Raw genomic sequence first — 25,025 nt, forward strand, 5'->3', positions numbered from 1 at the left:
GCCTGATACGAATCATGTGTGTATGGTATTAAAAGTTGCCCTGCCAGACGTGATAGCCGATCGGTCATGCCAGCGCCATCTGAGAACAATCTGCGCGCAGCTACTGCACATCTCATCCAGTAACTCTTGGCGCGGCAGCAGCAGCAGTGCTACCGAACAGTGTCAAGAATCATCGCAGGACCATGGTGATATATATGCATCCCCTCGTGCAATTCACGATCCAGTCAGGGTACCTGCAGCGCTAATGCACGACGTCCATCCACAAAGTCGGGAAGCTGCTGTCACCACACATGAAATCCCCGGCATCCGTCCGTAGCCGTGGCACGCACTCCCGTCACTTTGGGAGCTGGCGCAGAGCCTCTTATGATATTCGCGCCAGCGCTTGCAGATGTTGCCCTTCTCGACCTTCGAGTACGAGACCTGATTGGCGAAATATCTATGCTCAGGCGCAAGAAATTCGTCATGGTGAGGATACGGGACAAGATGGACCAGCCACTGGAGGACTGCCATCAGTCCGGAGTCTCTATGTATACATGTGTGCTCCGTCCGCATGCTCTTGGCCTCCCTGGTCAAGAAGCTTCTTGCTACGCGCTGAGAATATTACTGCAACCAAGAATGGAAACAGTCGGCTTTGCTCTGGTTCGTATTCAAACGATACTCGTGACGTGATATTCAAGCTTGAATCAGCTGCTTTTGTACGTTTGGCTGGCGCCTCATTTGCACATATGTTCATACCATTTCTACCTACCGACAACTCTATATGTCCAAATCTCCAACAAGGGGCGTCTACCAATCAGACTCTAGCCCTTCCGCTTCTTCGCACCGCCCTTTTGGGAACCAGTGCTGACAGCAGTATCCGCCTTCTCCCTACCATCCCTGCTCTCCTGCAAAATCTCCTTCTTCTCTGCATCTTTGACACTACCAGGAGGTGCCTTGAGCGGCTGATTCGCAAGCTTATCCTCCGTGACCTCGTCATCGTCTCCACCCTGTCCAAACTCGTTGACACGAGTATGGTCAACTTTGTAAGCCCAAGCTTGATACAAGTAGACGAAGAAGATCACATCGTCGCGGAGAGTGGCCAAACGATGTAGGATGGGCATCTTGATGGTGAAAGCGAAGAGGTCGTCGATGAAGGTGTTCAGGAATTTGTACGCCATGGCGCGTCCGGGCATGTGGGCGACAGACTTGAGGCGATAGTTGATGTAGAGAGCCGGGACCTGGAGTTCACATTAGCACTTTGTTTGATCATCCGCAGCGTGGTCGTTGCCCACCATCATCAGAAATCCATAAGCATACACCGATCCCACAAGAGTCGTGATGATGAAACTATACCAACTCTTATGGCTCTCGTACATGAGCGAGTAAGCAGCATACGCCAAAAGCAAGGGCACAGCAATGATGCCCATATACCTGAAAGCAATGCGATCATACTCCTCAGTTTTCTCTTCCGTCTCAGATAGCTGGTGCTTGTCTTCAAACACAACCATGTACGGAAGTCCGAGCTTCGCGGCCCACGTCCCAGCCTGTGGCTGCCGAACACGCACGTTCACCATCTTCGTGATCTTCCAGGCTTCGATTGCTATACCCATTCCTTGGCCGAAGAGGATCATCCAGGAAGTGTTTTCGTTGTTGTCCATGAGGTAGAGGAAGATGATGCCTTGCATCACCACGTTGGACAGGATCGTGCGGACAGAGATACCCACATTGTCCTTCTTCTTGCGCCAATGTCCAACGTCGGATTTGAAGGCAAGCAGTTCGAAGATCATGTGGAAGATGCTGACGATGACAGTTGTGCCCAGTAGCCAGGGATTCGTGTCCAGTAGTGTGGACTTGATCAACTCCATTTCACTACCGTCACCACCACCTGGCGTGGTCTCGCCTCGTGCTGTTTTACGGGCTGTCTCTTTCATGCCTTCATCCATGCTAGCCATGATGTTAAATTGCCAGTTGCCTAGTGTAGAGAGACCAACGTTCATTGGCAGTGTAGAGACGGGTTCGGTGGAGTTGAGCTCAGTCATGTGCGACTTCAGCTGCCAGAAAGTATTGACGTAGACGACTGGATAGTACCAACCATTCTTGCCCGTTTCGTCTCGTGCGCCGGTCGACTCGAGAGTGTAGAACTGGCGGACAGCAGGGTGTAGAGTGGCATACTGCGCTGCTCCAGCATCTGGCACGAACGAGAGTGTGAAGTTAGGATGGTAGTAAGAGGCGAGCGTAGGACCAGTCTCCTCAGTAGGCTCGTCTTCCAAAGGCATCTCGTTCTTGGCTTCGAGCAAATTCCTGGTCTTGCGGACTTTCTTCTTAGCCAAGTACTCAGTTAATGGACGAATCATACGGTAGGCCTTCGCAGGATCGTAACCCGCAGCACCCGGGTCCATTACAGCTCCAGTCTGTGCGACGAATATATGTGCCCATAACGTTCCGTTGTCCTGCACCTGTGGCGGTACATTGAATGTCTTGTGAACCTCCCTGAAATCCTTCTTCTTCTGGTCCAGAGCAAAGTTCTTCTCTTCCAATACCAAAGTCGCCTGACCGGGTCTAGGTACAATCTCAGGGCTGATATAAAGACTGACATCCACGCTCACGTTGATCGGCCAGAGGGGGAAGACGGTCTCTGGTACGACGCTGTAGTCTGTCACTGCGGCCTGGGGAGTGTCCATGGCGCTCATCGAGGGGGTTGGCGCCGCTGCTTTCTGACCACCACTGCTCATGAATTGCTTGATCGCGAATTGGATCGCAATAAAGATGGCGACATTCTTGCCAATCGACCAAGCTCTCTGCTCCCATGATTGTTCGCGTTCGCCGCCGCCTGCTGCTGCCGCTTCAGGCATGTTGGGCGAATTCTAAGATGGGCCGGGATCTTGCTCTTATCGTTGTGATGCCGGGTCTTTAGAATTATATGGCCATGTCTGGCAATAATTAGTAGAAGTATATGGCCAGAGGACTTTTGTGAAGGCAGCTGGACGAACACGTGGGGCTTTACTGGAGAAGTGGGGCGAGAAGGAGATGTGAAGGTGAATTCGACCTTCTGCTCAATCTTTCTGTTCAGATCTGACGATTTGAGTACAGTACATCGCTCTAAGCATCCGAAGATCTATTGCGGCTGTCATTGCAATCAGACCTGAGTCTGGCACATCGATCTGTCTTCTATCAACGGTCAGTCCTACGTACAGTCACTCACTGCTCCGAGTTCGGGCAAGCAAAGCAGCTTGACTTGTTCTATCTATCAATCACTCAGGTTTAGCATCGATGAGACAACGATTAACTGTGCAAATTGGATAGTGAGCTGGTGTATTGTCGAGAGTCGTGTTCGATGAAGTCTACGTAGTAGGCCAAGTGTTACGAATGCTGCCAAATTCCGATGAGAAGCAAATTGGGTTACAGATTGCTGAACCACCAGTTACTCAAATACAATTTCGATTCGCGTATGGTAGATCGTCTGACAGAGTACCTAATAGCACAGGCGTGAAAGAGGATTAGTTGATACGTTGCATGTCCGATGCTCGAGTCGTTCATAGATGGCACTAGCTGTCAAATGGGGCGGAAACCGTGCTCGATGTACAGAAGATCAATATCGATATGCATGGTAATATCGCCTGCAAAGCGTTGGGTTGGTAATGCTCGCGCATCACATTCCTCTTGTCCATCCATGCTGACTGCGGCCGTGTACTTGTAGGGCAGACATCATGTTAGCGACGTTGTCTGATTCGTCGGTATAGATGACAAGAACACGCATTCGGGTATCGCTCCTCATGGCAAGCACACTACTGCACGGTTGATGCGTTTGATGTTCATGTCTCCCGTTGGTTACTTCAGCCGCAGGCATCATGTTCGTTCGTTCGGAGCGCAGCTCATCACACGTTTTCGATGCGGCAGTCGTCGTAGCCCGGTTTCCAATCAACCTGGTGGCTACTCACTTCTTCGAACTCCACCGCAAACCTGCAGATACTGTCTAATACTTGTCCACCGCTTCTGCTTCGCCAATGCCGACCGCGGTCATGACTGAAGTTGCTCACTCTAAGGCTTCGAACTTTGTGTCATCAGGTCGATCAATCAAAGGTCTCTTACTGCCTCTCACTCCGCCAGAAGAGCATGGTATTACTGATGAAGGGGCTCTGAAATCTCTGGCGGAGCAACATGCCATTTTCTATGAAGCCAGCCTCGATACGCGATTGGATGCTGTGAACTACGCCTACCGAGATATCACTACGACCTGCCGGGCCTTCCCAGCGGTCCGGTCCGAGAGGTTCATTCTTGCAATGGCGGCCTGGTTCTCGCTGCTATGCCAAGTGGACGATATTATCGAGGAGCTGGACGCAAATCTAGCACAAGCCGCTCTGGCAGACAGTATCGCGATCCTCAAGTCCAATACAAAGGTCTATCAAGGAAGATTGCTCGATTATGATGGAGGTTTCGTCAATCCTGGGTGTAACCAAATATGTGCTTTGACCAAAACCTTTGTACGCCACCTACGCGAGCTTGTTCCCGCCTCGATCTTCATCAAGGTGGCCAACGACGTTCTTGACGTCTGGGAAAATATGGGCCTCGAGAGGGTGGTCAAGGACGGTCCAGCACCGGATGTGGAGTCGTATATATCCCTCAAGTCGCGGACAATCGGCCTCTCACCATTCTTCGACATTCTCCAGGCAGAGTTGTGCCGTGAGATTGATTCGAAGCCCGAAGTACACCCCTCCATTATGTGGCAGCTTGAGAGGAACGTTGCCCTCGCTGTCACCCTGCAGAACGATATCATTGGGCTGTCGAAGGACCTTGCGCACGACCACGCTTTGAACTTAATCTCCATCCTCACCGTGACTGAGGATAAGAGCATAGAGGCGGCCCACGAAGTGGTAGTCGCAATGCACAATCGGGCGGTCAAAGCGGCCTTGTGCTCCGCTAGCGCGATTCGACTAGCTTCTCATCAGCATGGCTTTTCGTATTCTTCGGACTACGCTGACAGCTTACTCGGCTTTATTACAAGACACTTTAAATGGGCATCTTCAGCACAGAGGTACGTTCCGTAGTGTGCGTATGATCGTCGGTGGCTCTCCATTTATGCCTTATGGTGCTTTCGCACTGCAACTTCCTATGGCTTGGCAGGTCACGACGTGTCATGTGGGATGCTATTTGTTCGACTCGGTGACAAATGGCAAGGCCATACCGGTCAGCGTCCCAGTGACAGCGGGTGCAAACGCTTTGCGTCCACCAGGCGTATACTCGTCTACTATGCTCGGCAGGCCAGCTTTTAGCGGATCGTTGCAGAACACGCCGAGTAGGTCGTCCGCAGTCTGTCGAAGAGCCTCGGACCGGGCAGATAGGTTATCAATGGCGATGTGGTGTCTAAATGTAAAGCACGTGGCTTTGTAGACCTGATGATAGACGAGCTTGTACTCTTCGTCTTGCTGTCGCTCAGCATCCAGAACCTCGAAAGTGACATCGACTGCTGGTGACGCGAGGGTTGAGCCAGTCCTTGATTTGGGCCGTTTGCTCTGCGAGACACCATACAATCGCATACCTGCCATGACTATACGAGATATGATCTCCTTGTTCCGGGTCTCGATCGTGTCCTCAGGTGCAGCCAACGCAGCACTATGTACACGTGACAGGCCTGAACGCTTGGGCGCCTCAGAGCCCAACCGTGCCGTCCCTGGCCGCGATGAGGAGATGCTCGGCGATCCGGAGGGTGGCCTCGACTGTGCTGCCGTGATCTGACTGTCGCTACCACTGGCCGCTCGTCGATGATCCAAGGACGGGAAGCTGAATTCCTGCTTCACCGCAGCAGCCGCCGCGACTCCTCCTCCACCACCACGTCGTGCTTTCTTCCTCCGCTCAGCAGCCTGATCAAAAGTGTCATTGACACTTTTACGCTTCCGCACGGGCGGTTCATGAACGATGTCTTGGGCTTCTGTGCCCACTCTAGGCAGGAACACTGCTTCCTGGTCGACATCGTGAGCGCCTGGAGAACTTGGCGGAGTTAAGTTTGCAGACCTGGTAAGTAGATGGGAGCAGACAGATATGGCACGGAGCTCGTGGATGTTGCCGATCGCCTCTGCGATCCTGCTTTGGGCAGATGCTGATGGCGATTGTGGTGGTGTTGGATTGCTTGCTGTGTTTGCGACGAGGGCAGGATAGAACAGCATCTCGGTAGGAGCTCCAGATCCTTGATCCAGCTGTCCACTGGACCGCTCAACTTTCATGAGAAGACCAAGTCTGGTATTATTTGACGCAGTCTGCCACCACTGTGGATCAGACCCATCTTTGCCATGTTCGACGGGTAATAATATCTGGCTGAAGTACTCCTGGGTCTGATCACAAGCAGTTGTGACAGCGTGCGACGGACCAACAAAAACGTGTAGTGGTAGGCAGTCGATGTCAACCAGCGACAGGAAGCGTAGTGTCGCATCCCTTGCTGGACTACTCGTTGATCCCGTGGTGGCTGACAAAGATATGTCTGAAAAGATTTATGAGCAGCTGGTAGCAGAGAGACCGCACTGAACACTACCTCGAAGTACGGCATTCTCAGCGAGAATGATATCTCCTTGCCACGCCATCAAGATCCATATATCAATGTAGGCTTGGACGCGTAGAAGTCGCGTCGATCGGCACAGAAAGCCTGCCCGGTCGAGCCACGCCCAACAATGCAAATCGGCCTTCGCACCCCCAACCCACTACTTCGACTGAAGCCAGGGGAGCCTCACGTAGTACCTCGTCTGACTCACGTCTGGCAATGGTATGGAACTATTGTCGTTCTGGCAGCAAACGAAAGTCGAGTCACTTTCGCGTGAGAGCGAATGAGTCGAAAGCAGACTAACCATATATAGTACTAGCGTCCTTGATACAGCCCACTTGGAGCAGTGACGTTTTGCAGATATATCTATCGCGTGCCTTTTCAGCTCCGTAGCAGTATTATCCACAACCACTGCTTTCGACCACCACTGTACTAGCAATTTCAGACAAACCTCTGTAATCATTCTCTACATTACCTCATCCATCAACACCACCTTTCAGTCCATCATGGCGGTCCGCGCAAGCTTTGAAAACAGTAACGAGTGCGCCGCCCCACCACTACTGATACCAATACTTGAGCATCGCTAACACATCCATACACAGAGTCGGCGTCTTCTCCACCCTAACGAACTCTTACGCCCTCGTCGCCGTCGGTGCCTCGGAAAACTTCTACTCCATCTTCGAAGCCGAACTCCAAGACGTCATCCCAATCTGCCACTGCACGATCGCCGGAACACGAATAATTGGCCGTCTGACAGCTGGAAACCGCAAAGGTCTACTCGTTCCCACATCGACAACGGACCAGGAGCTTCAGCATCTACGAAATAGCATACCCGATGAGGTCAAGATTCAAAGGATAGAGGAGAGGTTATCAGCACTTGGCAATGTCATATGTGCGAACGATCATGTTGCTTTGGTCCACCCGGATCTGGAGCGCGAGACCGAGGAGATTGTAGCTGACGTGCTCGGGGTAGAGGTCTTCAGACAGACGATCGCGGATAATGTTTTGACTGGCTCATATATGGCTCTCTCGAATCAAGGCGGTATCGTGCACCCGAAGACTTCGATACAGGACCAGGATGAGCTATCGAGTCTGCTTCAAGTACCACTGGTTGCTGGGTCGGTCAACAGAGGTTCCCCTGTAGTGGGAGCTGGCATGGTTGTCAACGACTGGATGGCTGTGACTGGTCTTGATACCACGGCTACAGAGCTTAGTGTTGTTGAGTCGGTGTTCAAGCTTGGAGAGGGCATGGCACCAGGGGCAATCAACACGACCAATAAGGAGACTATGGTTGAGTCTTTCTACTAAGGTGCTGTAACTCTTTGTGGGGTTCATTGGCATTACGTTGAGCGAGGCGTTCAGTGGGCGGACATGGTCGGGCCAGCGGTCTAGCTTGTGGATCATATAGCACGATGTATTAAATGTGCTGACCGCAATTATTGTGGGCAGGTAGGAGCATCACAGAAATCTTAGGTCTCTCCGACAATCTCATCAACACTGTCGAGTTCAGGTCACATGCCTAAATTCAAGGCGACTGCACTCACCGGAACAGCGGTGCTAATTACGCGTGGCTGATGTGCTGCACGTCGGCTCGTTGCAGCGGATCGTGAGACAAGCTCGAAAAGAGGCTTGACCGCTGTGACCATGCAGCAAACATGTCATATTTTCAGGCTGACGTTCATGACTTGCATCATGATGGAAGCTGTAGCCTTACACATGGCGTCGTCTAGAACAACCATAGCAATCCTGTGGCACCGCCTCATCTTCCCGACTGCACGATGCCCTGCAGCCGACAAGATGGAAGGAGCCGAAGTGGATCCACTCTGGCTATCTGCTGTGCGACGTATCCGATACTTGGATGAAAGAAAAGGCGGCGCTTCCTCGTGTATGACAAGGTCGAGATCGGGCGCGGAAGGGCGATGGTTGGATGCATGATCTATTCTCACGCTGGTGGGGATCGTCTCGACCTATGTATCCTGAGCAGTGAGGGGCGTCTCGCAAGGCAGCAATAAGCGGTCAGCAAGCTGCTGCTGTGTTGTGATGTGGCAATTCGTGACGGTCTCGCTCGCTGGCTCCTGTGGAGTAATACTCTGCTAGAAGTCTATATGCTGGAGCTTGAGATGTAGCTTGCTCAGTTGGGCCTTTGCAGAATAGGGAGAGGGTGAGGCTTTGCCGGATGGCGTCTTCAAAATCTTGTAGCTTTTGAACCGGTGCTCGGGACGACGTTTCGCTCCCGTGCGCCAGAGGACCCCGAATTTTGTGAGCAATCCATGCAGCCAATCTTGCGACAGAGGGACGATTACCAGTGCCCTCTGTCTGCCTGTCTGCCCACCTGCTTCTACGTGTAGCCTGCCTTAATTATTTACTATTGCCCTCCCTTTCGACTGCAGCTCTGGGAGCACCGTAAGCCAGGTCATCCTTTTCTCTCCATCTTCCACTCTACTCTTCTCACCTGCACAAACCTTTCTGTTCCTGTCGCACACACTGTCCAAATCACCGCAACATTCCAGCAAATACTGGTCGTGGATGTCCCTTGCATAGACCCAACAAAGCTCCCAGGCTACCTCCTCACGGTTCCCACGGATGACCACCTGAATGCGCCCTCCATCGCCTCTTCACTCACGCAGGAGTCTGATGATTCTCCACGCACACTACCACCAACCATCCAGCCGTATCGGCCGACAATACTGATTGAACAACGGAAGGGGTCCCGTCCCTGCGCCATCTGCACATAACTGTCTATTCTGTACTTCACATACCGTTCTACTCCTTGGCTGGCGTCTGGTATATTATTGGTGTCTGGCGTCCAGCTGTACCGATTCCACCGCACAAAACATCCATCCAGCTGTTCGATAAGCAGTACGTACCGCTTCTCAGCCCCCGGACTCCACAACTCCACAGATTTACTGTTTGAAGGTTTGCTGGGTACATAGTTGTTTCGTGTGTCATGCTGACAAGCTCGATCAGCTTTTGCTGGTTACCTACAGTCGCACTTGCACGATACCTACCGACAGACAGCTTGGCGACATACCATCGGCACGACGCCAGAGATCTCTCTCCATATAGACGACACCGTATCTTTCTCACTAGAGCTGACGTACATTAATCACGACCCATTACATACAGACTTTAATGTTTCCGCACATACAATCAACAAGACGATCACAACTGGACCTGGAGTATCACCGACCATCCCGCGATCCTACAGCACACTGTCAACACCAACAAGGAGCAAACTAAGCGAAGCGGAGAGTGCACAAGCTGTACAGAGCAAGATGTCTTCTACCTGGGAGAGCACCAGCTCGCTATGGAGCAAGTCGAACATCTGGGGCAATGGTGGGCTGTCCAACGGAATGCTCCAAGGCAGCGCGCGAGGCAACATGGGCTCGCGTGACCTATCTCAGCAACCCATATCGCCTACCACAGAAGAGCATGAACCAAAGCGAGGGTCAGGATCGTTGGTCGACGGCTCTTTCTCGTTGGAGAGCTATGGCATACGGCCTACATATGGTCAGAAACGTAATATGAGCACTGGCAAGGCGCTGTTGGAGACGCATCACATGAACGGGTCTGCGGGACAACAGCGAAGCTTCAGCACTGCTGGTCAGACGCTTGGACAGGCATCAGCTGGATTGGAGTATCCATATGGCATTGCACCACCGCCGATCAACCTAAATATCGGTTCTGCAGCCCAGCAACACTCCATCTATGGGCAGCCTTACATGAACGGCCGGTCAAAGTCGAACAATGACCCTCCCCAAGTATTCACCAAGCTCAACCGACCAGAGGAACCCAGTAAAGTCGACTCTGCAAATCCTCATCGTCCAAACGCATCAGCGACGTCCTTTGGCTCGTTCCGAGACCCTTCGATCTCGCCCATCGAGGAGCGAAGACCGCGAGTCGGCCTTGATCACCGAATGGACAGCAAGCCGGTGTCTCGTGACGCTAGCAACGGCGCCAAGGATGAGCGAACAGGGTCTCGTCCATCAGACTACTCTGGTCTTCCAAATGGCATTGTCCCGGCCAACTCGCGTATACCTTCTATTGCGTCCACGGCAAATGGAGGATATGGTGGTTTTGGGTACAGCGGTGACGATGAGCTGAGTCGTCAAATCGACCAGTTGAGCTTGCAAAGCAACAGTCGTCCTTCGACATCCTACAAGTCCACTTCCAGCTTCAACGGCGCCTTTGACCAGTACACCGCACCTGCGACCTCTTCATACAATCGATCATTCTCCCACAGAGGAATCTTTGGGATGGACGGGAACGATGACATCGAAGATGTGCCACGTTTGAGTATGCCGCAGCATCGCAGTAATGGGTACAACACGTCTTCAACACCCATCGAACTCCCCACATTTGGTCAGACAGGTCTTGGATCGTCCATGCATCACCTGTCGAATAGTCTGAATCCCCGCAATGCTTCTGTATTCACCCCGAATGGTACACCGTCCAACGGGTCTGGGTCAGGAGAGAATCAGAGACCGACTCCCGGCCTCCACGGCTATACCAATGGCGACCTATCGCTGAATGCACGATTGGCGGCCAACGGTCCTCTACATATGGATCCTCGTATGCAGCAAATGCTGATCGATCAGATCCGGACGGGCTATTCTCCTTACTTCAGCCCGTACGGCATGGCTAATGGCCTGCAATTGCCAACCTACCTACCAATGCAGATACAGATGAACGGCACCGACCCTTACGCGAATCCGAGCGACCTCCCGCCTGGTGAGGGAGTACAGAGCGCATTGATGTACGAGTTCAAAAGCAATATCAAGTCCAGACGCTTCACTCTCAAGGACATCTTCGGCCACGTCGCAGAATTCGCAGGCGACCAGCATGGCTCCCGCTTCATCCAGACGAACCTCGAGACGGCCAACTCAGACGACAAGGAGCGTGTTTTTCGCGAAATCGAGCCGAATGTCCTGCAACTCATGACGGACGTCTTCGGCAACTATGTGATCCAGAAATTCTTCGAGCATGGCGATCAGACGCACAAGAAGATTTTGGCGAACAACATGCGTGGCCGAGTGTTGGAACTGAGTCTGCAGATGTACGGCTGTCGTGTGGTACAGAAAGCGATTGACCACGTACTCGTTGACCAGCAGGCTTCGCTCATCAATGAGCTGAAGGACCATGTCACTCTGTGTGTCAAGGATCAGAATGGCAACCATGTCATTCAGAAGGCTATCGAAAGGTGCCCCTCACATACCATTGGCTTCATTTTCGAGGCTTTCCGAGGACAGGTGGCGTCTTTGAGTATACATTCTTACGGATGTAGGGTTATACAGAGGTGTCTGGAGAGGGGCGACTCGCCTTCCAAGGCTATGATATTGAAGGAGTTGCTTGAGCCGCAAGGTGAGTTCACAGTGCCATTCTAGTATACAGGTCGCTTCGTTAACACTGTTCTAGGCATCCCAACCATGATTTCCGACCAGTACGGAAACTATGTCATCCAGCATGTGGTGGTCAAAGATAATGGTCCCTGTCGCATGCGCGTCTTCGAGCACATCCTCGGTGGCCTGGAAGGCTTCAGCAAGCACAAATTCGCTAGCAACGTGGTAGAGAAGTGCCTTGAGCAGGCGAATGATATGTGGAGGCGCATGGTGGTGCACAAACTCGTCGAGCTCAACAATGTTCGCCGTATGGAGGGTGGCGAGGATGTGTTTGTCGGCTTGATCAAGGATAATTTTGGGAATTATGTTATTCGTGAGTGAATCTCGGCATCGTATCGAGGCTGCTAGATTGCTGACATTGGATACAGAGAAATTGCTTGATACTTTGTCTTCGGACGATTTTGCGAGCTTCGTCGAGATCCTCCAGCCGGCTATGTCCCAGGCTAAGCGCACGGGCTGCGGCAAGCAGGTCCAGTCGATCGAGAAGAAGATGGAGCGGTTCGCTCGGCTGCCACGCTGGAATACTGGATATAGTAACCACACTCATGGCCAACACAATGGACACAATCACGACCACTACGGAACGATGCATCTTTCCTTACCGCCGCCATTATTCGCAAGCACGTTTGCTTCGGCGGCCAATACGCCTCCCCCTCTGACGGCAGATACGCAGAGCTTGCAGAGTTCAGGACTACCGAGTATCAATGGTGATGCTGTTGAGGGAGCTGTGGCGGAGAGGATGAGGAAGGGGAGTGGACAGGAGCATGATGGCCGGTTTGGACAATGAGATGACAACAGACCGGACTTTTCTCGACTTGGCTTGTGCCGCGAGCAGACGATACGGGCTCGTCCCCACATCGACGGCTTTATCTTCAGATCTCGGAATATATCGGATAAGACTACAGAAAGACTTGCATAAGAATAGCGGGATGCACAGCGGGACGCATCTGGGGGCAGGGTGTAGTGGGTTTTGGGGGGCGCACAGTGCATTTGGCTTACAGGAGGAGTATCAAGGTATGGATGGATGGACGGATTGCGACAGGTTGTTTACTTTTTTCGCTGTATGAACTTACGATGGATATGATGTGGCATTTACGAATGTGGGGTATTGGGCATGACTTATGGATGGAAATAGATACCCCCTGGGACAAAGCTGGTTTGGCATAGGATAGGACAGGACTGGATGAGGGTTTATGGGAAATGTTGGGACGGGAGGGAATGGGATGTACTTTTGACGAGAGGGGTTTTTAGTGTATTGTGTATTGTACGCAGGCTTTTCTGCATTGTAGTAGCAAATGTGCTTCTTACAAGGCCGCAGTTCTGCGCCATGGTCGTTGCTCATGTCATGCTGCCCGTACCAATCGTGCTGCTCATCATGAATGGTTGTAGTCTCCATCATACACATGAACTCGCCAGCCAACGCCAGCCTGCCACAATCCACACAACCATATCACCGACACCATACGCAACGGATCCGGCTCTCTCTTTCTTGGTCTTGGTCACCGTCCCATAGCAAACAACCCAGTATAGAACCTAATTAATCCCTCCGCCCCAACCGCATCTCCCTCCCTCATCAACTTCGCCACATCCAAATTTAACGGACTATCCGCTTCCCCTCCCGCACTGAGAAGCTGCTGTATCGCTTCCAGCGTGCTCACGATCCCATAAGCAGGCGTCCACGAGGTCTTGAGGAGATCGAGACAGATTTCTCCCGTTTGGAAGGCGATGTTAGGGTGGCAGATGGGGGTAGTGAAGAGGATAGTTGGGGGGGTGTTGGGGTAGGTTGGGGGGAGGGAGATGGTGAGGTTCCAGTTGGCGCCTGTGCCAACATAATATCAGCGAGTCAGTCTAATTCATGTCGATGGTAGACGAAGTCATACCCTCGTATGCCGTCCCCGCTGGCCCTCTCAAGACGGCTGTGAGCTGGGTGAGATCACCTCCTACGGTTTCTAGATGAGGTACAGCTGGAGAAGGGTCCTTGTTATATTGCTCAAGCTCCTTGATCAGACGCTTTGAGGACATGGCTGTTCAGAAGGCCATGTGAATTGAAAATCAACACGACATCTTGATGGGAAAACGCGATTGATCGACCTTGAGCTCGCGTGCCGAGGTTCATGCATGAATGCCTCAAGGAAATACACTCTGAGCATAAGCCACGAGATGAGATGAATGCTCATGAAGCGAATGAGAAGATCGCCCTGGTCCAGCATATGTACTTGGTATGATCATGGTGCAACAAGCATTCGCTAGATCTATAAACTTTTCTCGCCATCCACACACAACAACGACAACTTTTCCAAGGCCGCCTTCCCCAATTCCCCCTGACCTCCCACACCTCCCTCCTCCTCCACACGCCCTACAACTCCTCATGCCCCCCCTTGCCCTTCCCACTCCCTAGATCCGGCATCTCCATCATCTTCACCACCAAACTTGTCCACCCGGTAAAATGCTGCGTCCGCTGGCCCTGGCCTGTCTCCGGATGATACTGCTCCCACGCAAAACCCGTCTCCAACCAGGAAAGGTACACCGTCTTCACCAGATTAAAGCGGAGGGTATTATACATCCTCGTCGCTTTGGCTTGGTGGGGCCCGGAGGATTGTGCGGTTTTCTACACACCGAATCGTGTCAGCTTGCTTGCTCCAAGTGTTTGTGTAGACTCGATGTGCTGACTGTTTATCAGGCGGGCAGGGTAGACTTACGTATAAATTCGTCAGAATAAGATAATTCATATTCATCCACACCGGACTCCGCCAATAATTCTCCTCGGTCCCATACAACTCATCCTTCTTACTGAGACTCCTCACCCCATGTTCACTCCACAACTCCTCCTTATCAGCAATCAAATCCAACACATCACCCAGATGCTCATTGCTCGGTCCCACCAACCCGGTCATGAAAGGGAAAATAGAAATATACCCTTTATGACAGACCCTGACACTCTCCTCGTACTCATCGATCGTGACATCGCAATACGTCTTCGCACTTTTGTCCCAATGCAAATCGTCCGTATTCCGTTGGATGGCCTCGGCTATCTTGGCATGGGTTCCACTATCACCGGTTTCGCCGATGTATGTTGCGACGCTCTGCATACTCCGCGCCATCATACCCATCCACGCCATGAGATCCGTGTGCAGTTCGCCCGGGTGAGGCGGTTGGGCACGCGGGTAGTCGTCTAGACCCGAGGTGAGGACATGGCGGTCTGTGCGGCCGCGCCAGCGATAGGCTTCCTTTGAGCTGAAGCTTTTGGGTCGGTCGTAGGATTTGAGGTCACCGGACTGGGTGCGGCGGTACCAAGCGAAGTTGCGTTGGAGGAGGGGGTAAAGTTGCTTCAACCAGGGCTTCAGCGTCTTGGCTGAGTCGTCCTTGGAAGTCTCTTGGGCGTGGTCGATGAGGGCTTGGATGGTCATGAAGAGCGTGGGTGGATTAGCATAATGTGGATATTGGACTTGGAATTCCTGGGGGACTTTACTCCGGGCCTCGGCGCCTAGGATCTGTTCTCGTGCTATCCAGCCTTCTTCGTCCATTGTCCCGAACCAACTGGATATGATTTGCATTACCAGCTCCGGATCCCAGTCTACGATTGGCAGGAGATGGAAGCCTTCGTCCCATAAGAATCCTCGAGGAAAGAAGGGGCGCGAGGGGATGGAAGTGAAGAGTTCGTACGGACCCTCGAGTTCCTGACGATTAAGTGATCGCGCCTCGGCGGTCTCCTGGTGAAAACCTTCATTTTCTTCTTCGTACGAAGGGTCGTAAGAGCGATCGATGAGTTGGTCGCCATTAAAGTACCCGATACCGCCTATGAGATTGGAGAAGAGGGATTTGCTGAAGCGCATGTACTTTTCTGCTGTGAAGGGAGCTTGGGGGGCGAGGACCGAGCGGTACTTCTTGTCGAAAATGTCCACTACGTCCTTGATGGCTTTGGTCAGATCCTGCGATGTTGGTTGCTTGGTCTCAGCCGGGGCGTAGAAAACGTCGAACTCGAAAGCACCTTGGAAGACTTTTTGCACGACGTGCATGTTGCCCTGACCGGGTCGGTTTTGGATGGTGTAGGTTTGCCAGGGTGGCGGCATCTTTTCTTCGGTGTACTCTTCGACGTATGCATCGATTGTCGTCTTCAGGGAACCGAAGAGAATGGCTGGGAAAAGGCTTGTGTCAGAATCAGCATGCTTGGTCGTGTGGTGGTTGGACGATGCATGCGCAGCTTACCTTTTGATTGCCACATCGCTTCTTCGGGGACTTGGAGGGAGTGAACGAAGCTGTTTGATAGCGGTTTCGACTTTCCTGACGGGTGGTTGTGGGCAGGGTGGCGGTTGGCAGGGTTGTCGGTGAGGGTGAGCTTGAACTCGCCTAGGTCGGAGGTCTGGCCATTGAGTACGATGTCGCCCTCGAAGCCCGTGTCGTCTGCTTCCTCAACCCCTTCGACCTCGAGTCCACCCAGTCCTTCCATACCAGCAGTAAACCACACTGCCGTCTTCATGCTCTCGACACCACCTTCGCTGCCAGGACCGGCTTCGGCATCCTCTCGTGGCGTCCCCTTGATACGAGCACTCCATCCTCCTCCTCCACCATCAAACTTGACAAAGCTCGTCTCAATGTCTATGCCATTGCCTCTGTCATGGATGGTCTGAACCCCACCAGTCCTAGGGTCATATGCATCCCATCCATAGCCTGCCATGCCCTCGTGTTGCTCACATGTATATCGGACATTCTGCTGAACACTCTGGAAGTCTTCTACCCTCGACCATAGCAGTCCAGTAGTCAGCGACTTTGGTAGTCGCGGTCGAACACCGAAGTAGACGTTTGGTCGGTAGGCTCCCCATAGCAAAGTGTCGTTGCTTTCTTTGGAGAAGACTGTGCTATCCTGAGCCAAGACTGTGGTGGATAACAATAGACTGACTGCCCACTGCTTCCACGGCATCTTTGCTTGTTAACGAAGCAAAGAACGACTTCAATGCTTAATAAAAAGATTATTCAATGCCACGTTTAACATTTATCAAGCTTCACCCACAGCCACACCTCCAATTGCCCCGCAGCCACACAATCTCCAACCCCCAAAAGTCACCCACACATTGCTTAATACCACCTTTCCCTTTTCACACCAAACCCCTTTCTCGCCTGGCTACATCACCAACATGGACCTCCTCCAATCCGTCCGCAAGTCCGGCTCACGCGGCGGCGTGAATTTCAGCTGGGACGAAGTCAAATCCTCTCAACACCGCGAGAACTATCTCGGCCACTCGCTCATGGCGCCCGTGGGCCGCTGGCAGAAGAATAAGGACCTAGGTTGGTATGCCAAGGGGGAGGATGCGGAGCTTACGGAGGAGGAGAGGAGGGTTAAAGCTGAGGAGGCGAGGAGGGCGGAGGTCAAGAAGGTGAAGGAGGCGGAGGAGGATGCTATGCTACGCGCTATGGGGTTGCCGGTACCGGAACGGGGTGGAGAGGGGCAGGGGGAGGGGAATGGGAATGCGAATGCGAATTTGGAGCCGTTAGGGTTGAGTCGGGAGAAGCAGGGGGAGGTTAATAAGGCTTTGAGGGAGGCTTTGGGGGATGATGAGAGAAAGGAGGAGGAGGGGGAGGGAGGGAAGGGTATGAAGTCGAGGGAGGAGAGGAGGCGGAGGAGAGAGGGGAGTCGAGAGAGGCGACGGGAGCGAGATCATGAGGACGATAGGGCTGTGAAGCGGAGACGCAGGTCGAGGTCGAGGTCGAGGTCACGCGGGCATGATCGGGAGAGAAGGCATAAGCATAGGCATAGTGTGCGGTCACGGAGTCGATCGAGGGAGCGCAGACGTGACAGGTCGCGGAGTCGAGAGCGTAGACGGAGCTTTGCAGATCAAGATAGGAGAAGTAGGGACTATGATGGTCGTAAGAGGAGTCGCAGTCGAAGTAGAGATCGTGAAAGGAGACACCGACGTGATCGCACCAGATCTCGATCGCGGTCGCCATACAACAAGGACAGACGGAGGCGCAGTGATGAGCAATGAATACAACCGGAGCAAATTGCGTTAAGCTTTGTTTGAGATACCCACATAGCTTTCATATCTTCCGCGCAGCACTGAACTCTTTGCAGCTACCCGAGCTGTCACGCTATACATCAAAGAGAACAGACATACCAGAATGCTGACACCCTTTTCCACATCACTGCGGTCCAGCACCAACCCTCCACCCAACCTTAATCAGCGTCTCACACCTCTGCTCCGCCGAATTCGCCACCAAATCCCGATCCAACACCACTTCGCCCCTCGGAAGAACAACAATAACCGTACTCCCCCCATAATAAAACGCGCCCAAACACTGCCCCCTCCTGACCTCCTTCCCCGGCGCAATTCCCTCATTATACTTAATACTCCCCACCAACATCGCCCCAACCGCCACAACCGCCACGGGAGACCCCGTCCCCCTCCGCCTCAGCGTCATCACACTCCGGCGATTCTCACAAAACACATCCAGCGTCCCAGGCACATTAATCGCCTGCGGATTAACCGTGTAATACGTCCCCTCAATCTCCTTCACCCCCTCCACCGTCCCGGAGACAGGAGCATGCCAACGATGATAATCCTGCGGCGCCAGGCGCGCAATCACTATGCTCCCTCCCTCGAACCTTTTGGCAAGGTCCTCGGAACCAAGGAGTTTGGGCAGCGTGAACCCGGTGCCTTTGATCCAGTATTTAGTCGCTAGATCCACCGTTTCGAAGACCGTGATACGGCAGTCCGCGGGACTGGACACGACGTTCTCGTTGCCTGACTCCGTGACCGGACGCGCGGATTCCTTGATCTCGCGCGCGAAGAAGTCGTTGAAGGTCCTATACGCTTGGGGGTCCGGTTGGACCATTTCGGCCAGGCTGCCGCGGAGGTTAAAGCTGTCGATGAAGGGTTCGATGTGGGCCACGGAGGCCGGATCGTCGTATTGGCGGCCCATTTTGAGGGATTGGTCCTTCAGCAGGTCTTGGGTGCGTTTCCAGTGGAGGGCTTTTTCTTGTTCCGTGCCGTAGTAGAGGAAGTGCATTCCTAGGCGGACGTAGATGGACATTGGCTCAAAGGTTTTTTGGCCTATATGATAAGTGTTTCAGCTTTTTACTCGGTAGATGATCAGGCCGAGTTTGTGGGCAGATGGATATTCCGTACCCGTCTGTCGGTCAATCACGTAATTCCCTAGGTGCCACGAGTTCTCCATGTTTTCTAGACTGCTCTGCGGGAAGATGGATTGGAACCAGGCCTGGCTTTTGGCGTGGTCGGCGGCGGCGTGGAGATGCTCCTTTGTGTGGCCGTCGGGTTTGGCGGCCATGCTGGTCATTTGGTCCAGGGTTGTGGCGGCGGCGTCGAAGTGCTCTTGTGAGGGCTGTTGTGTTCTAGCTGCTGAGCTTGAGGCAGATACATTCTGGGTCGTGGGTGCTGTGGAGCTGGACGTGGTGGAGTCTTTGGTGTTGTCGCCTTTTAGCTTGTCTTTGGCTGCTGAGGCGGCGTTCTTGAGCTTGTCCATGGTTGGTCGTGGTGGCGAGGCTTGCGGTTAGTGTGATGTGGAGAGGGAGTTGAAAGGTAGAGAAAGCTGAAGCTGAGAGGGAAGCCACCAGTTGCCTACCTCGGGCTTAGACTACATTCATGTTTCTCGTCGCCAAAGCTAGGTTCCTGCATGGCACTTGCAATCGTTTCCTGGCTAAACAGGCACGCCTCGCGCGACATTTCCCCACCATTCACCACGCTCTTGCGTCATGGCATTCCTTGGCGAGGCTTGTCTTCACGAGTGGAAAGCTTGATCAAGCTCTCATTCTTGCCTATTATTGTATTACTTTCCATACCCTCACCATGGAAGAGCAAAAATGTGCTGATACGAACACGGAACCTGCTGTCATCTTTGACACGTTGAGACAGCTGAGACAAGACTCCTTCCGTGTATGCTGGGAGCTGTTACATCTACATGGTCGATACCGATCTTCAGATCTGACATGTCAATCAAGCATGCCTAACGAGTGGTGATAGCTAATACAAGATACCAATATATTCGTCGCGGGTTTCCATCCACAAGCTCCAATCGAAGGAGGATATTCTTCCGAAATTGCATGCGCCTGATCATGATCCCAAAGGCCGTTGATGAACTCCATTCACAGAAGACTACTGAAATCGCAAGCCAGTATTTGCTTCGAGTATTCAACAAAGTCGTCGTCTGATCATGTCGCTGGTGTGCTAATCCGGTCTATGGACCAACGACCCAGTACCTTGGGTTCATCGGCCAACCTCCATTGCGCGTCGTCCTGCTGCTATATCCGCCATACCCTCCAAGGCCGCCAAGTCCGCTATAGCCACTGAGCCCGGCATAGCCACCTGGTCCTCCGAATCCGCCGTACCCGCCTCCGAAGATGTTCATACCGCCTAGGATCGGCATGTTATGTCGACGTCGTCCACGACGACCACTGGAACGACCTCCATTGAGGTACATGTCCTGCGAGAGCCCATCGATCATGCCTGTTTGGTAGTAACAGGCCAGGATACACGGATCGTAGTCGTAAAAGTCGAAAGGGTCGATCCCGTAGTAGGGTGCGAACGGATAGCTGAAGGCGCCATTCCATCCGCCGCCAGCGAGCAGCGGCACGATTGGGCTACGGCTTGAGAGGAGTTGTAGTTGTTGATTCATAGGAGGAGAGGTGTCTCTGGGTCAGCTATCGTTAGCTGGGGGCATGTGTGGACTGCGTGTGGGATTGTTGAACATACAGATTAAGGTCGTAAGGTAAGGGTGTGTGTTGCGGTTCGTTATGTGATATCGTTGTGTACCATTAACAGATTCGACGGAAGAAGATAAGATGAAGATGAGGGCAATGGCCTTCTTATGCTGTCGAATGAGGCCGCACTCTGGCTCTGTGCAACCATCAGATCGAAACGCCTGGTATTACGAACTACACGTCCTGTAGCGACGCTCGAATCCGTCACCGGGGTGATCACCGAAGGCATCCTCTGCACACCGCCTCAACATCAGCCACCACATAGCGACTCGAAGCATCCACCCAATGAAAGCTCTGGGATCAGGTGGAGTGACGCCCGGATGTTTGCTGCTCTGATTCTATGCGAACCGCCAGTGCTACGGAACCTCAGCCAGCAGAGATTGACCGGAAGGTCACGGGTAGACGCAGCATGCATCTGCAGTCAAGTCTCCGCGGTTCCACTCAGTGGGCTGCAACAAGCAGGTCAACGGAGTGTGCTCATGAAGCCCCGCCATAGCATGTTGCGAGGTGTTACAGGATCCGCAGACTTGGCTATGTCGTCCTGCGCTGGTGGGGTAGTATGCCGGCGTGAACAATCTCGTCCATGCAGAGACCAGGGGAGCATTGCGGCCAAGCAGGAAGTGACCCGGCTCGGCAACCGGCGTAGTCAGAACACATGGTCGTCGTTCGCAAAGGAACGCATGGTACCTGCGCACGTCAGCGCCTCTTGTGGCCGATGCCTCAATCTGGGTGTGGCAGACTGCGAAGACGTCGGCAAATCGAGAAGTCCACGATGCGAGGTTGCGCAAAGCTATCAACTTCTTGTATAACACATGCGTTAAAATTGCAAAGCGGTAATATACACCAGAAGGCAATCATATTTCTTCGTCATCCACCAACCCGACAAGTCTTCGCTCTGCTAGCTGGTAGATCTTTTCACCCAAGATGTCTCTCTGGAACCGGGCAGCAATCTTGCCGGCAGCCTCAAGCATTTTGCCACTCCGATCACGCATGAGAGACGCGATTTCCAAGGCTTTCATGCCGCGCTCCTCGCCCTCTCTGCACTCTGTGGCCAATAGTTGGAGCAGCACTTTGTCCACTTCGCGCTCCATCATCGGGACTTCGGCTTTCTGGGCACTTGATGCGTTCGTGTTCTCAACCAGATCTAGTTGTAGTGAGTGCTGCAGGGTGGCACGAACGTACTGCTCTTCAAGGCCCTGGAGGTGGACAAGCTCTTTATCTTCGTCCTCCTCGCTTGTCTTTGGTAATGCAGACACGGGTATGCTGAATTCAAAGTCCGTCAGTAGTGGTCGTGGGAAGTAAGGGTACTCCTCGCCGCCTTTGAGTATGATGCAGTGGAACTTGTTGTTGGCCACAGCCACCGGCCAGTATGTCTCGTCCTTCCTCCCGCTCGCAAGGCGCTCGAGCATTTTGGTGTCCAGTAGTGGTACCCATTTTGCTTGGCCAGGTGTCCGCCAGTGGAGAAGGACGAGTAGCACGCCATGAGTATCATAGATGCAAGGGTCACCTTTGTCGCCGAAAAACACACTGCGGAGCTCAGCACCATCTGGGAGAGCCAAAATGTCTTCATTCTGGTAGATCTCGTCTCGTCGGATATTCTCTATGCTGTACAGCAACCGAGTAGTGCCATCGCCGCCGACCGAGCCGTTACCGACGGTCAGGACATAGTCGCGAAAGCTTGCACAAGTCACTGCTGGTGTGCTCTTCTGACGATGAACCTTGAGCGGCACGCCAAAGAGACTGAATATTCTCACGTAGCCGGCAGATGTTGTGGCAACGATGCAGGAGTCGCTGAGAGACATCGAGACGATTGTCTCGCCTGCTGGCAGCTGCGTCTTCCAATCCATTCGAGTCGTCCATGTCTCGTGTGGTCGGTAATACAGCATTGCTCGCTGATCAGACTGTGTTGATGGCGGACATGAGAAGAGCGTGCCTTTCTCGTTGAGACAGGCTTTGTCATACTTGTAAGGATCGGTGAAATGAAAGTCGCGATGCTCGTGGCGATCATAGAACTCCACGGTGATTGTGTGGTGTGTCTCCTGATTGACTGTCCACACGAATCCTGTCAGATTGAGGCACAAATATCGTCGATTGCCTCTCCAAGGGGTGCTGCCGGGCTGGAACGCCTCATGGATTCGTGGCTGCCAAGATGAATATGCTTGGTGACGTTTCGCAGGCAAGCTGGTCATGCCACCGGCAGCACGCTTGCCGTGTCCGTTTGGCACCTCTGCATAGCCCGCACCGTCATCATCCTCAATGAAGCCGCCATCATCCTCTGACATGGCATCCGGACCCAGTAGATCGTCCAAATACTGGTCTTCAACACTGCGAAGAACTCCATTCGATTTCAGCCCGTCGCCGGGGCGCCTTTGCGCGTTGCCTGAGACCTCGGACAGCGGCTCATTGTTCATCGGAGAAGGTTGGAGGGCGACCTTGAGGAGAGTAGATGAGGGACTGGGGACAAAATTTTCGCGCATGAAGAGCTCGCCGTTCTTGTTAGTATAGGAGCACATGTTTTCCGTCGGATGCCAGTCGATTGCCATGATTGTGTTGCTGACGTCCTCGAAGGTCTTGATAAGACGCTGGGTGCGTGTATCCCACAGACAAAGGCTGTTGTCGACCCCAGCAGACGCTAAAAGTGCGCCGTTAGGTGACCATCTCATTGCAGAGATGTCGGCACGGTGCCCCCCAGTGAAGGCCTTCTGCCGCTGCCAGTCATTCCTTGCCACACATTGGATGTCTGTAAGACCACATTAGTGGGAGGCATTATCAGGAGTTCTTGTTACACTACCTCTAGTGCTTGTGGGTGCAATGAACGCTCGGCCATCAGGATGCCATGCCACCATAGCACTTGCTTCAGCATCTGTCTCGAGCGTCTTGATCAAGCCATCGACACGCTTCAGAAGCTGCAGCTTCTCGGAGCTCAGTGAGTACATGTACACAACACCGTCCGAGCAGGACACTGCAAGCATAGTTCCGCTGACGTCGAAAGACACGTTCTTGACTGGCCGACACTGTTCACGCAAGTGCATGATCCTGGTCATGTCTCGTGTGTTGACGACCTTGACATCGAGCTCATCACTTGCTACAGCTGCCCACTCGCCATCACGAGACAATGAGATGTCCCGTACTGGTAGCGAACATCGTACAATTATCTCTTCCATGCTGTTTGTGAGGAGGGAGTACTTTGTGACTGAGCCATCCTCGGCTCCGATGAGAAAGAAGTCATTTGTTGCCACCACTGCTGTATGGTTATCTGTCGGGACATCGATGATTGCAGGCTCGTCGTCAGAGCCATGCTGGAATATACGAACAGCACTGTTCGTTCCTGCTGTCACAAGTTTTCGTCCGCTTGGCGTGTATGCTAAGTACGTCGGACCAGGAGCGTCTGTGATATGTCAGAGGCTGTGAAGCATATTTGTCGACTGTCACCTTACGAGCTGGTCTCCCGCGTAGTTTAGCTGCCATTGAAACGCCTCGAGATCAACGAGTAGCGTAGCCAGTCAGTATTCGGTCGTTCCTGTCAGCAGCTGAGTCTTATGGTCGTGATGTAATCGTTTGGCTGTCTTCGACAGCATATATGTTCTCCGCCACGATGCAGTCGCGAATCAAAGCTTCACGCGACTTTTGGCGTTTGAAACGCGCCGCGCTATTCCTGATGAAGACTGTGACACCCACAGCAACGAAGCGCTCAAGCAACTACACACTCTTCGAATAACTGTCAAGCTGTCATTCACCATTCAGCACTCTCACAACCACGACCTCCAGTTCACACAGAACTATTCAACATGAGCAACGGAGTCGATTCGCATATGGGCGAGCCCGAGATGGCTGCCAAAGCAAACCACCAAGACAGTGCCAACACAGCCATGGAGTCTGGCAAGGGCAAAGGCAAGGTCGCTGAGCAGGTGCCAGTAGCCTCAGATGATGACGAGGATGATGATGAGGAAGAGGTGAGCATGGTGGCCTTCGAGTATATGAGCAGAAACTGATAGCAATGCAGGGCGAGGGTGAAGTCGAGGAGCCTGATGAGGACAATATGGAGGAGATTGACATGGACAACATTGTCAACTCACGTACCCGCGGCAAGAACATTGACTACGCTGAGGCCGCGAAGAAGCTGGACGAGGAGCAAGGTGACGACGAGGACGATGAGGAAGATGGTGATTTCGAGGACGACGAGGATAAGATGGAGGAGTAGAGTGATTCCAATCGCCGACTCTAGGTCTTGCAAACACTCCAAAGCATCGATTCTGTGAGTGTCGCGGAAAAGCTTTATGAATTCGACTTCTTCTGACCATTCTCGCAGCTCGCAGAAGCATTCACTCAGCCTACATGCCAAGTCGTGCTAAGCTGCTTAAGGCCGTACGAATGCAAATGAGTAGATCTCTGCATGCTCGTGGCGCCC

General features: G+C 52.9%; 11 protein-coding genes across 11 annotated transcripts; 5 read left to right on the top strand and 6 right to left on the bottom strand.

The window, feature by feature from the left end:
- Positions 1-800: 800 nt before the first annotated feature.
- On the bottom strand, positions 801-2,831 carry LTS14_005816 (uncharacterized protein; the record flags this gene model as incomplete). The annotated part of the gene is made up of 2 exons (XM_064838514.1): positions 801-1,217; positions 1,272-2,831. 2 exons carry the CDS (start codon positions 2,829-2,831, stop codon positions 801-803), a joined length of 1,977 nt encoding a protein of 658 aa, XP_064693968.1.
- A 1,167-nt stretch (positions 2,832-3,998) lies between these two features.
- LTS14_005817 (uncharacterized protein) lies at positions 3,999-5,024 on the top strand (the record flags this gene model as incomplete). Its single annotated transcript, XM_064838515.1, has 1 exon — positions 3,999-5,024. One exon carries the CDS (start codon positions 3,999-4,001, stop codon positions 5,022-5,024), a length of 1,026 nt encoding a protein of 341 aa, XP_064693969.1.
- Positions 5,025-5,123: 99 nt separating this feature from the next.
- Positions 5,124-6,197, bottom strand: LTS14_005818 (uncharacterized protein; the record flags this gene model as incomplete). Its single annotated transcript, XM_064838516.1, has 1 exon — positions 5,124-6,197. One exon carries the CDS (start codon positions 6,195-6,197, stop codon positions 5,124-5,126), a length of 1,074 nt encoding a protein of 357 aa, XP_064693970.1.
- Positions 6,198-7,014: 817 nt separating this feature from the next.
- TIF6 (Eukaryotic translation initiation factor 6) lies at positions 7,015-7,816 on the top strand (the record flags this gene model as incomplete). The annotated part of the gene is made up of 2 exons (XM_064838517.1): positions 7,015-7,049; positions 7,111-7,816. The coding sequence occupies 2 exons, from the start codon at positions 7,015-7,017 to the stop codon at positions 7,814-7,816; spliced, it is 741 nt and encodes a 246-aa protein (XP_064693971.1).
- A 1,967-nt stretch (positions 7,817-9,783) lies between these two features.
- Positions 9,784-12,694, top strand: PUF3 (mRNA binding protein puf3; the record flags this gene model as incomplete). Its single annotated transcript, XM_064838518.1, has 3 exons — positions 9,784-11,869; positions 11,924-12,220; positions 12,276-12,694. 3 exons carry the CDS (start codon positions 9,784-9,786, stop codon positions 12,692-12,694), a joined length of 2,802 nt encoding a protein of 933 aa, XP_064693972.1.
- A 712-nt stretch (positions 12,695-13,406) lies between these two features.
- Positions 13,407-13,929, bottom strand: LTS14_005821 (uncharacterized protein; the record flags this gene model as incomplete). Its single annotated transcript, XM_064838519.1, has 2 exons — positions 13,407-13,726; positions 13,788-13,929. 2 exons carry the CDS (start codon positions 13,927-13,929, stop codon positions 13,407-13,409), a joined length of 462 nt encoding a protein of 153 aa, XP_064693973.1.
- Positions 13,930-14,263: 334 nt separating this feature from the next.
- Positions 14,264-16,825, bottom strand: CWH41 (Processing alpha glucosidase I; the record flags this gene model as incomplete). The annotated part of the gene is made up of 3 exons (XM_064838520.1): positions 14,264-14,515; positions 14,607-16,042; positions 16,114-16,825. 3 exons carry the CDS (start codon positions 16,823-16,825, stop codon positions 14,264-14,266), a joined length of 2,400 nt encoding a protein of 799 aa, XP_064693974.1.
- A 214-nt stretch (positions 16,826-17,039) lies between these two features.
- On the top strand, positions 17,040-17,888 carry LTS14_005823 (uncharacterized protein; the record flags this gene model as incomplete). Its single annotated transcript, XM_064838521.1, has 1 exon — positions 17,040-17,888. One exon carries the CDS (start codon positions 17,040-17,042, stop codon positions 17,886-17,888), a length of 849 nt encoding a protein of 282 aa, XP_064693975.1.
- A 154-nt stretch (positions 17,889-18,042) lies between these two features.
- Positions 18,043-19,383, bottom strand: LTS14_005824 (uncharacterized protein; the record flags this gene model as incomplete). The annotated part of the gene is made up of 2 exons (XM_064838522.1): positions 18,043-18,953; positions 19,029-19,383. 2 exons carry the CDS (start codon positions 19,381-19,383, stop codon positions 18,043-18,045), a joined length of 1,266 nt encoding a protein of 421 aa, XP_064693976.1.
- A 2,088-nt stretch (positions 19,384-21,471) lies between these two features.
- On the bottom strand, positions 21,472-23,781 carry mcl1 (DNA polymerase alpha accessory factor Mcl1; the record flags this gene model as incomplete). The annotated part of the gene is made up of 2 exons (XM_064838523.1): positions 21,472-23,357; positions 23,409-23,781. 2 exons carry the CDS (start codon positions 23,779-23,781, stop codon positions 21,472-21,474), a joined length of 2,259 nt encoding a protein of 752 aa, XP_064693977.1.
- A 624-nt stretch (positions 23,782-24,405) lies between these two features.
- chz1 (Histone chaperone domain CHZ) lies at positions 24,406-24,818 on the top strand (the record flags this gene model as incomplete). Its single annotated transcript, XM_064838524.1, has 2 exons — positions 24,406-24,570; positions 24,621-24,818. The coding sequence occupies 2 exons, from the start codon at positions 24,406-24,408 to the stop codon at positions 24,816-24,818; spliced, it is 363 nt and encodes a 120-aa protein (XP_064693978.1).
- Positions 24,819-25,025: the final 207 nt, after the last annotated feature.

The sequence above is a fragment of the Recurvomyces mirabilis genome (genome assembly GCF_035927965.1).
Source record: "Recurvomyces mirabilis strain CCFEE 5264 chromosome Unknown scaffold_14, whole genome shotgun sequence".
Taxonomy (NCBI): domain Eukaryota; kingdom Fungi; phylum Ascomycota; class Dothideomycetes; order Mycosphaerellales; family Teratosphaeriaceae; genus Recurvomyces; species Recurvomyces mirabilis.